The sequence below is a fragment of the Sycon ciliatum genome, chromosome 6 (assembly GCF_964019385.1).
Source record: "Sycon ciliatum chromosome 6, ocSycCili1.1, whole genome shotgun sequence".
Classification (NCBI taxonomy): Eukaryota; Metazoa; Porifera; class Calcarea; order Leucosolenida; family Sycettidae; genus Sycon; species Sycon ciliatum.
Genome location: NC_088648.1, coordinates 811,755 through 823,338, shown reverse-complemented (window position 1 = coordinate 823,338; position 11,584 = coordinate 811,755). Strand labels below are relative to the sequence as shown.

General features: G+C 51.9%; 2 protein-coding genes and 1 non-coding gene across 3 annotated transcripts; 2 read left to right on the top strand and 1 right to left on the bottom strand.

The window, feature by feature from the left end:
• Positions 1 to 285: 285 nt before the first annotated feature.
• LOC135819001 (uncharacterized) lies at positions 286 to 2,327 on the top strand. The gene has a single exon (XM_065332153.1). It carries the CDS (start codon positions 543 to 545, stop codon positions 2,325 to 2,327), a length of 1,785 nt encoding a protein of 594 aa, XP_065188225.1. The 5' UTR covers positions 286 to 542.
• Positions 2,328 to 4,116: 1,789 nt separating this feature from the next.
• Positions 4,117 to 5,834, top strand: LOC135818779 (uncharacterized; the record flags this gene model as incomplete). Its single annotated transcript, XM_065332028.1, has 1 exon — positions 4,117 to 5,834. A coding segment is annotated over one exon (1,620 nt), but the record flags the coding sequence as incomplete, so codon positions are not given.
• A 4,459-nt stretch (positions 5,835 to 10,293) lies between these two features.
• On the bottom strand, positions 10,294 to 10,365 carry Trnam-cau (transfer RNA methionine (anticodon CAU)). Its single transcript has one exon. It is a non-coding gene; the product is annotated as a tRNA-Met (tRNA).
• Between the last annotated feature and the right edge of the window lie 1,219 nt (positions 10,366 to 11,584).

Below are 11,584 nucleotides of genomic sequence, written 5' to 3'. Positions count from 1 at the left end.
GGTTCCTCCCATTTTCCCTCGTACTTCGCAAAACTACGTGCATGCAAAATGGAGAGTTTTCTTAAAAGCGTGTGTTGATTGCACTGTAACAACTTTATCTCTCACACAATCATGCACTTCTACCCAAACGGTCACGATCTATTCTCACCACCTAGCCTCTGCCCTAGTAGACCACTATACTCACTACCAGATCCATCACCACATTCATACCATTACCGGCAACTCACACTTTTTGAAATACAAAAGCATAGTTAAAGCATAGTTCACCACTAGGTACAATTGTTGTCAATTTCACAAAGGAGGTTTAGTTGTACTGTTCCCTAGACTTCTACGTTCGTTTTCGACTTTAGGAAACACTGGTTGACTGTATTCGTCGTGCACTGTTTAAGAGTGCCTACTTTGTCCAGAATACCAAGACGACCATTCTCCATATCTGGTAAACCATTCACTACGATCGAGTTAGTCCTTGCAGATTGCTGCCGACCATAACGTACTTGTGAGCAGACCAAGAGCTGTGCCCTGTAAGAGTACTTTTTCCTCGTATGCCGAAGGTTGGAGGGAGTTCTACTACCGTTGGTTTCGTAGAAGGAATGATGGCGACGAACGCTACTGCTGATGCTGTGATGCCGGAAGAGGCCGATGATAGTCAAAATCGGGATCGCGTGGTACCCCAACCAGCTTCAACAAACCAGATGTGCCAGTGGCGTGTGCCCAACGGTGCAGGTAGCGCTTGTGATCAGCTCTGCACAGCTGGCCGAGAACTTCGACTTCACATCTGGAAGCAACACCTGAAAGAAGGATCATACAGAAGCAGGAAGAAGCAAGACCCCGCTGAATGCCGTTGCCTTTGGGAGGGATGTGGCAAAACGTACACGTGTAACGAATACCTCAATATGCACTTGCGCCAGCACACAGGGGAACTCCCCTTTACATGCGATCATCAAGGCTGTGGTCAGGCCTTCGCTCGAACTTCACACTTGAGGCGCCATAAGAGATGTCACCCAGGAGGCATATATTTCAAGTCTCCAAAGCCTGGCTGTTCTCCTTCATGGCATGCTAAGAATGTATCAGACATAGAGCAGCCATTACCAGGCATCGAAGGTGCTTCTGAAGCAGATGCAGCATCTTTTGCTAACATCAAAGAATCAGCACCGAAATCACAGAAGCAGGACCTAGCACCGTCACCACCACGGGAGTGGCACCCAGCATCTCCACCACCACGGGGTTGGCACCCAGCACCGTCACCACCACGGGAGAGGCACCCAGTATCTCTATCACCACCACGGGGTTGGCACCCAGCACCTTCACCACCACAGGAGTGGCACCCAGCACCTTCACCACCATGGGAGTGGCACACCGCACCTTCACCACAGCAGCACCAGCAGAACCCAGGATCGCCATCACATAAGCAGTATCGCCCAGCACCGCCACTACCCCAGCAGCAGCGGCAAGCACCGCCACTACGCCAGCAGCAGCGGCAAGCACCTCCGCCACTACGGGAGTGGCAACCAGCACCTTCACCACAGCAGCACCAGCAGAACCCAGGATCGCCAATTGCCCAGCAGCAGCGGCAAGCACCGCCACTACCCCAGCCGCAGCGGCAAGCACCTCCGCCACTACGGGAGTGGCAACCAGCACCTTCACCACAGCAGCACCGGAAGAACCCAGGATCGCCACTACCCCAGCAGCAGCGGCCAGCATCGCCACTACCCCAGCAGCAGCGGCAAGCACCGCCACTACCCCAGCACCAGCGGCAAGCGCCTCCGCCACTACGGGAGTGGCAACCAGCACCTTCACCACAGCAGCACCAGCAGAACCCAGGATCGCCACTACCCCAGCAGCAGCGGCAAGCACCGCCACTACCCCAGCACCAGCGGCAAGCACCCACGCCACTACGGGAGTGGCAACCAGCACCTTCACCACAGCAGCACCAGCAGAACCCAGGATCGCCACTACCCCAGCAGCAGCGGCCAGCACCGCCACTACCCCAGCTGCAGCGGCAAGCATCACCACTACCCCAGCACCAGCGGCAAGCACCACCGCCACTACGGGAGTGGCAACCAGCACCTTCACCACAGCAGCACCAGCAGAACCCAGGATCACCACTACCCCAGCAGCAGCGGCCAGCACCGCCACTACCCCAGCAGCAGCGGCAAGCACCTCCGCCACAACGGGAGTGGCAACCAGCACCTTCACCACAGCAGCACCGGCAGAACCCAGAATCGCCACTACCCCAGCAGCAGCGGCAAGCACTGCCACTACCCCAGCACCAGCGGCAAGCACCTCCGCCACTACGGGAGCAATGTACATGTACGCGTTGGGAATAATGCCCTTGATACGTTTGGCGGATGAGGCGGGTGCGGTGCAGTCATGGTTCGCGGACGATTCATCCGCTGCTGCTCGTCTTCGCAGACTCCGTCTATGGTGGGACATAATGGACAAGAGAGGACCGGCATATGGATATTACGTAAACCCAAAGAAATCGGTCCTTGTCGTCAAGGAAAGGTGTTACCAGGAGGCGACTGAATTGTTTCGAGACACTGGTGTAATGATAACGGACGAGGGATCACGATATCTTGGCGCAGCAATCGGAAGGGACAGCTTTCTTCAAAGCTATATCAAAACAAAGGTGGACGAATGGATGGGGGAACTGAAGAAGCTAGCAGTATTTGCACAAACCCAGCCGCAGGCTGCGTATTCTGCGTATGTGACGGGCCTCAGGGGTAGATGGGCGTTCCTCTGTCGTACCATGAAGGTACCCGAACCCATGTTCCAACCGCTGGAGGACATTGTGAAGTCTGAACTGATTCCCGCCTTAACTTGCCGTGCACCCCCAGGCGACACCCTCCGACGGCTTATGGCTTTGCCGTGTCGTCTGGGTGGGCTCGGTTTGATTAACCCTGTGTCCCTATGCCAACAATACGACTCGTCGGTTCGGATGACCAACCTTTTGTCTCGGAGAATCTTGTCAGGGGATGGCTCCATCGGTGACTCGGTAGTGTTAATCAGATCGGCCAAGAGAGACGCCAAGGCATCTTCTCGACGTCATCAGAAACTGGAATTCGACGCGATATCGGGCAGTGCGTCGGAGTCGCTACGACATGTCATAGACGTCGCGAAGGAGAAAGGGTCGTCGAGCTGGCTGACGTGCCGTCCACTTAAGAAATATCATTTTAATTTAACAAAGGGAGAGTTTTGGGACGGACTCTGCCTCCGTTACGGATGGACACCGGCCAGGGTACCGTCACACTGCTCTTGCGGCCAAGAGGCAACTGTCGCGCATTCCCTGTCGTGCCCCTATGGAGGGTTTCCCTCCATTAGACACAATGGTATTCGGGACGTCACGGCCCGGCTGCTGGACGAGGTGTGCACCAGTGTGTCCATCGAGCCCTTGCTGCAACCGCTGACGGGGGAGCGTCTTCGCTACCGGACCGCAAATGTGGAAGACCGTGCCCGGTTGGATGTCGTTGCCAATGGTTTGTGGGGCAGTCGTTTTGAGCGTACACTTATTGATATACGGGTTTTTAATCCTCACTCACGCTCAAATCGATCTGCACCACATACTATTGTGTATCAGCGACATGAAAAAGAAAAGAGAAGGCACTATGAGGAGCGGGTGAGGCAGGTTGAGCAAGCCTCCTTTGTTCCGGCGGTCATGTCAGCCAGTGGCGGAATGGGTCCAGCATCAACAGCACTGTACAAACGAATTGCTCATCTGTTGGCGGAGAAGAGGGGTGAGCATTACTCTCATGTTATGGCATTTGTTAGATGCAGGATTTCCTTCAGCCTTCTGAAATCCTGTATCATGTGCATTCGCGGTTGTAGGCGTTTAAATTTTGGTTTGAAATTTGCACCCTCCTGCGGAGCCCACGCTGCTTTGGCAGTGGCGGAGGCTCGCTTGCCGACGTAACCGTCGGAGATCATCATGAACAATGGACTGACTAATTATTCACTTGTCCTGTCTTTATAAATAACATGTTATTGCATATGTTCTTGGTTTAGTTTTTGGCCTTTTTCGTGCTTTGGAGTTGATAACATTTTCCTCACTGTCAAAAAAAAAAAAAAAAAAAATTTTGGTAAACCTTCAAAAAAAAAAAAAAAAAAAAAAAAAAAAAAAAACCAGCACCTTCACCACAGCAGCACCAGCAGAACCCAGGATCGCCACTACCCCAGCAGCAGCGGCCAGCACCGCCACTACCCCAGCAGCAGCGGCAAGCACCGCCACAACCCCAGCAGCAGCGGCAAGCACCTCCGCCACTACGGGATCGGCAACCAGCACCTTCACCACAGCAGCACCAGCAGAACCCAGGATCGCCACTACCCCAGCAGCAGCGGCCAGCACCGCCACTACCCCAGCAGCAGCGGCAAACACCTCCGCCACTACGGGAGTGGCAACCAGCGCCTTCACCACAGCAGCACCGGCAGAACCCAGGATCGCCACTACCCCAGCAGCAGCGGCCAGCATCGCCACTACCCCAGCAGCAGCGGCAAGCACCGCCACTACCCCAGCACCAGCGGCAAGCACCTCCGCCACTACGGGAGTGGCAACCAGCACCTTCACCACAGCAGCACCAGCAGAACCCAGGATCGCCACTACCCCAGCAGCAGCGGCCAGCACCGCCACTACCCCAGCAGCAGCGGCAAGCACCTCCGCCACAACGGGAGTGGCAACCAGCACCTTCACCACAGCAGCACCGGCAGAACCCAGAATCGCCAATACCCCAGCAGCAGCGGCAAGCACCGCCACTACCCCAGCACCAGCGGCAAGCACCTCCGCCACTACGGGAGTGGCAACCAGCACCTTCACCACAGCAGCACCAGCAGAACCCAGGATCGCCACTACCCCAGCAGCAGCGGCCAGCACCGCCACTACCCCAGCAGCAGCGGCCAGCACCGCCACTACCCCAGCAGCAGCGGCAAGCACCGCCACTACCCCAGCAGCAGCGGCCAGCACCTCCGCCACTACGGGAGTGGCAACCAGCACCTTCACCACAGCAGCACCAGCAGAACCCAGGATCGCCACTTCCCCAGCAACAGCGGCAAGCACCGCCACTACCCCAGCCGCAGCGGCAAGCACCTCCGCCACTACGGGAGTGGCAACCAGCACCTTCACCACAGCAGCACCAGCAGAACCCAGGATCACCACTACCCCAGCAGCAGCGGCCAGCACCGCCACTACCCCAGCAGCAGCGGCAAGCACCGCCACTACCCCAGCACCATCGGCAAGCACCTCCGCCACTACGGGAGTGGCATCCAGCACCTTCACCACAGCAGCACCAGCAGAACCCAGGATCGCCACTACCCCAGCAGCAGCGGCCAGCACCGCCACTACCCCAGCAGCAGCGGCAAGCACCTCCGCCACTACAGGAGTGGCAACCAGCACCTTCACCACAGCAGCACCAGCAGAACACAGGATCGCCACTACCCCAGCAGCAGCGGCCAGCACCGCCACTACCCGAGCAGCAGCGGCAAGCACCGCCACTACCCCAGCAGCAGCGGCAAGCACCTCCACCACTACGGGAGTGGCAACCAGCACCTTCACCACAGCAGCACCAGCAGAACCCAGCACCGCCACCACCCCAGCAGCAGCGGCCAGCACCGCCACCACCCCAGCAGCAGCGGCAAGCACCGCCACTACCCCAGCAGCAGCGGCCAGCACCTCCGCCACTACGGGGGTGGCACCCAGCACCTTCACCACAGCAGCGTCAGCAGAACCCAGGATCGCTATCACATTAGCAGTATCGCCCAGCACCGCCACTACCCCAGCAGAATCAGCCAGAACCGGCACCACCACAACCGGAGCGGCACCCTGCACCTCCACCACAGCACCACAGGCAGAACCCAGGATCGCCATCACATCTGCAGTATCGCCCAGCACCGCGACTACCCCAGCAGTATCGCCCAGCACCACCACCACTACGGAATCAGCAGTTCCACGTACTTGCACAACACGTCAACAGTACCAGAGACGCTGCACCTGCCAACGGCATCACCATGGCAACTGAAGCACCCAACAGCCCCTGGCACCGCCACCCATGCAGCAGCACCCAGCACCTTCAATATCACCATAGCAACAGTGCGAGGCCCCATTATCACCATAGAAACAGTGCGGGACACCACTAGCACACCACCACGTAGCCAATCACCACAGCAGCAAGTCTGTCCACAGCAACCACCACAGTAGCAGCCGATTTCACTGCCACTGACACCAAAATGGCAGCATCCCACGCCTGAGAAACAGCAGCATCACCTTTACCACTAGCATTATCCCGAGTAGTAGACACAGCATACACAGCAAGATAAACAGTTTGCATCTAGCGTCACCACCGACAAGAATTCCAAAACAGCTTACTCTTCTACATCATGGCCTCCTGGAAAGCTGATGAACAGCAGCTTAGTCACAACGTACACAACCTGATTAATGCACTGCCCCTTATCTATGTTCACACATCTAGCCCTTACAAGAAATCAGTGTAATGAAACATTAGTAGATACATTGATAACATTTATAATAGCTGGTTACTTGCCACTGATCGCTAGCCCACAATAACAAAAGTGTTCTCTGTTCAGTATGTCTCACTGTCGAGGTATGTATTCTAATGAAACAATTACGCCTATAGCTGTTCTACTCGACCTCTTCCTGTCTATTCTTAATGTGTCTCGCATATCCTATTATTTTAGATTTTTTTAGATAATCATGCTGGATTCTATCACTAGCACAAGTCACTGATAAGGACTTCTTGGCCATATAAATCAGAGTCGCCTCTGCTGTAGGGAGTCTTCTTGTTTGATGTCGTTTCTTGTTGTCGCAAACCTGTTCCGTCTTATGTCCCATTTTTTTGTCGCAATCCCTCAGCTGTATTTAGGTGTGACCCAAGCCTTAAGTGTGTAAAGACGACTTTGTCCTATTTTGTGTTTAACAAACAGTATTTTTATATTTGTGAAGCCAATTGTTGGTGGGACAAGAGGTCCGAAGCATCTCAATTCCATCAATGGACAGTTGTCCGTTGGTGTGAAATTGGTGTGAAATTGGCCCTTGCCCCATCAGTATGCGTAATACGTTTTGTGAGTAGACTTTGAAGTGAAGAATATTTCAGCGCCTTCTACTGTAGTTTGCGCGTCTCACCCTAGATCACAATTATTGTAAGAGGAATGCTGATAGGAAACAATTCCCCTTAGCATTCCTTCCAATGCTGTACAGCATTCCTTCCAATGCTGTACAGCATTCCTTCCAATGCTGTACAGCATTCCTTCCAATGCTGTACAGCATTCCTTCCAATGCTGTACAGCATTCCTTCTGGCGCAAATACAGTGTTACTGTACTACAAGTACAACCGATGTACATGTACGTGAGGGTATTGCATGGAGCTGCCAGTCACGTGACGGTATTGCATGCAGTTGCCAGTCACGTGAGGGTATTGCATGCAGTTGCCAGTCACGTGACGGTATTGCATGCAGTTGCCAGTCACGTGAGGGTATTGCATGGAGCTGCCAGTCACGTGACGGTATTGCATGCAGTTGCCAGTCACGTGAGGGTATTGCATGGAGCTGCCAGTCACGTGACGGTATTGCATGGAGCTGCCAGTCACGTGACGGTATTGCATGCAGTTGCCAGTCACGTGAGGGTATTGCATGGAGCTGCCAGTCACGTGAGGGTATTGCATGGAGCTGCCAGTCACGTGACGGTATTGCATGGAGCTGCCAGTCACGTGACGGTATTGCATGGAGCTGCCAGTCACGTGAGGGTATTGCATGTAGCTGCCAGTCACGTGAGGGTATTGCATGTAGCTGCCAGTCACGTGAGGGTATTGCATGGAGCTGCCAGTCACGTGAGGGTATTGCATGGAGCTGCCAGTCCAAGTACATATACCCCCATCTTCTACTCGCCTGTGTCTAAGGTTGTGCTATTGTCTCTCCCTTCCTACGTTGCCAGCAAAGTGCAACTTTTGGATCCACACGTTATTTTATAACCGTGGTTACAGTAGAAAAGCTGACTCGCATTTCATCTTCCTCCTCCTATCTCTTGTAAACTTGTGTGAATATTATAGAATTTTCTGTGTGTGGAATACTTTAGCCGCTTCATCTCCCACAAATCCTACACCACTACCCACAACGTTTGGTCATGGTGGACATTTCTCACCACCAAACTTTCCCCTACATTTCTCACCACCGAACTTTCCACTACTTTTCTCACCACCAAACTTTCCCCTACATTTCTCACCACCGAACTTTCCACTACTTTTCTCACCACCTCACTTTCCACTACATTTCTCACCACCTAACGTTCCACTACATTTCTCACCACCGAACTTTCCACTACCGTTCTACATTTCTCACCACCTAACATTCCACTACATTTCTCACCACCTAACTTTCCACTACATTTCTCACCACCCAATTTTCCACTACAAGTACATTTCTCACCACCTAACATTTCACTACAGTTCTCACCACCTAACTTTACACTCCGTTTCTCGCCATCTAACTTTCCACTACATTTCTCACCACCTAACATTTCACTACATTTCTCACCACCTAACCTTCCACTACATTTCTCACCATCTAACTGTCCACTACATTTCACACCACCTAACTTTCCACTACATTTCTCACCACCTAACATTCCACTACATTTCTCACCACCTAACTTTCCACTGCATTTCTGACCACCTAACTTTCCACTACATTTTTCACCACCTAACTTTCCACTACATTTCTCACCACCTAACGTTTCACTACGTTTCTCACCACCATACTTTCCACTACATTTCTCACCACCCAACGTTCCACTAAATTTCTCACCACCTAACTTTTCACTACAGGTCTCACCACCTAACCTTCCACTATATTTCTCACCACGTAATTTTCCACTACATTTCTCACCATCTAACTTTCCACTTCATTTCTCACCACCTAACTTTCCACTACATTTCTCACCATCTAACTTTCCACTACATTTCTCACCGCCTAACTTTCCACTACATTTCTCACCACCTAACTTTCCACTACATTTCTCACCACCTAACGGTCCACTACATTTCTCATCACCTAACGTTTCACTACAGTTCTCACCACCTAACTTTTCACTACCTTTCTCACCACCTAACTTTCCCCTACATTTCTCACCACCGAACTTTCCACTACATTTCTCGTCACCTAACTTTCCACTACATTTCTCGTCACCTAACTTTCCACTACATTTCTCACCACCTAACTTTCCACTACGTTTCTCACCACCTAACCTTCCTCTACATTTCTCACCACCTAACTTTCCACTACGTTTCTCACCACCTAACTTTCCACTACGTTTCTCACCACCTAACTTTCCACTACGTTTCCCACCACCAAACTTTCCACTATTTGAGTACTGTACTCACTATACTAAATCAGTCACCATTATCATACCAATACCGGTCATTTACCTTTGTTGCAGTACTGTGATTATAAGATCATATTTCACCATTAGCTGTTAAAGCGCATGCGAATGTGAAAGCGCATGCCAATGTGAAAGCGCATGCAAATGACCAGCGACATGTGCAAGGAAAGGCGAGAACGAAAAAGCGAAACTTCACCAACAGGCAATAACTGCTCCATGGAACAAGTTTGCAAGTGAAAGCACGTCCGACCTGGCGGGAAGCGGTTAGTCACAACCTGTGTCGGAAGATGTTGTTCGGCGAACCAACGTTGTTGCGACTTTCCTAAAGGCTGGAATGTGGCTCAGTAAGGTGAATTATCTGCGCCCTCTCCCGGAGAGTGGTTACGGACGTCTAATATATAGCACTCACATGGCTCAGCTGATTCCATTCCTGCTCGGCAAGGAGGTACATGTAGATGAACTAAAGAACCAGATACTGGGGGCAACGTATGCTGCTGTCATCTTTGATGAAACTCCCCCGCCCCCCCCCCCCCCCCCCCCTGGGAGAGTCACGTGCAGTGGTTCTGCAGTATATCGATGCGGATTTCAAGATTCAGCAGATACTTGTTCGCTTCCATGCACTGGCAAAGAGTGATTATTTCCCACTGCAAGGATTTCCATTCTGTAGCACTAAGTCTATCAGCAAAAAAAAACAAAAACAAAAAAACAAAAACAAAAAAACTGCTAGCATTGTAACCAGCATAATCGCTCCAAATATCTAGCAGTCGTTGCCTAGGCAGGACTTGACCTCGGCAGGACCTGACCCAGGCACATGTACTTCTGCTTTCATGCATGGTATGGTTCCGTACGATCAAGCTCATCAACCCACATTCACTGGTCAAAACGTGGAGAAGAAAAAAAGAAAAAAAGAAAAGAGGTAGCAGAGGATGGTTTCGATCCATCGACCTCTGGGTTATGGGCCCAGCACGCTTCCGCTGCGCCACTCTGCTTCACACGTAAAAGCAGCATCCTAAACGCACAATATACATGTAGCTGTCGAAGTGCCGACGTCACGTTGCCTGAAAACTCATAGCAAGAGTCCATAAACGTGTATGTACTCTTGCTCATAGTCATAGTTACACTTAGTTACAATTAATACAAGTAACAAGGATACAAACAAAAGTCGCGTCACCTGCCCGCTTGTCGTGTTTCCCAGGGCATCACTTTGCGTGGGGCGCGCTCGTGCAAGATCGCGTGTTCAAAATTTGTTTTGCTTCAAGAAGTCTTTCCTTCGCTCTCAAGCCATTGTGTAGTGATTTCCTGCTGAGTGTTCACCACCATGTACCAGTGCTAGTGCACCACCACCAGAGAGATCTTGTTATTATGTTGTAATGTATGGTCGTGGTGAGCCCTGAAATTCAAAAAGCGTCGACCACCATTTTTGAGAAATGGCGACGGCTGCGGAGACCAGAGTTTGTGCAGTCATAGCGGCTACGCACCCGAGTTCATGCTGATCGATGTACAGCGATATACAGTCTTGTAGTAATACATGTATACCGGTATTTTACGACTCCCTGGTCTAGTCCGCACGGGGTAGTGAACCCAGGACAGAAGCGGACCAGGCATCATGACTTTGCAAATCTATCGTTATGCTTCTTCATTACGCGACCTGTTTCATTATAATATTATTATTATTATTGGTCTAGTCTGTGCACCGGAGGGCCAGTGCCGAAGCGAATCTCCGCTGGCGGGTGTCGACCAAGATATGTCCGTGAGGTACTGGTGAACTGGAGTCCTGGCATCTACAAGAATTTTCCGCGCCTTGCTAACCGATGTTGTCAGTTGAACTCAGCGTTTCCTGATCGCGACTCGGCACACTCTTTTCTGTTTGCCCTCGCAGCGTGAACGGGGAGTTTAAAATAATAATAATATTCGCGGGGTCCGCGTCGGCATCGCTTGAATGTTCAGAAACACACAAACTAGCCTTCGCATCCGCGGGTCACCACTATGCCTGTTCACCTTAATTGCGAATTCAGTGGGGAGTTTCCTGGCCGCAAATGAATCCCTTACTCATGACCATGATGGCAGGTGACTGGTAAGATCCCTGACTGGCCTGAGGCTGAGTCTTTGCTTAGCGCTGCTGCTGCTTGTGTCAACACGAAGGCAAACTCTTCACTTGAAACGCTTGCTGTCTCCTCCATCCTTTCTTGTTGCCCTTGCAGATATGCT

What these genes read in the sequence shown, in the direction of transcription:
- LOC135819001 (XM_065332153.1), top strand. Translation starts at nt 543, where the DNA reads ATGCCGAAGGTTGGAGGGAGTTCTACTACCGTTGGTTTCGTAGAAGGA.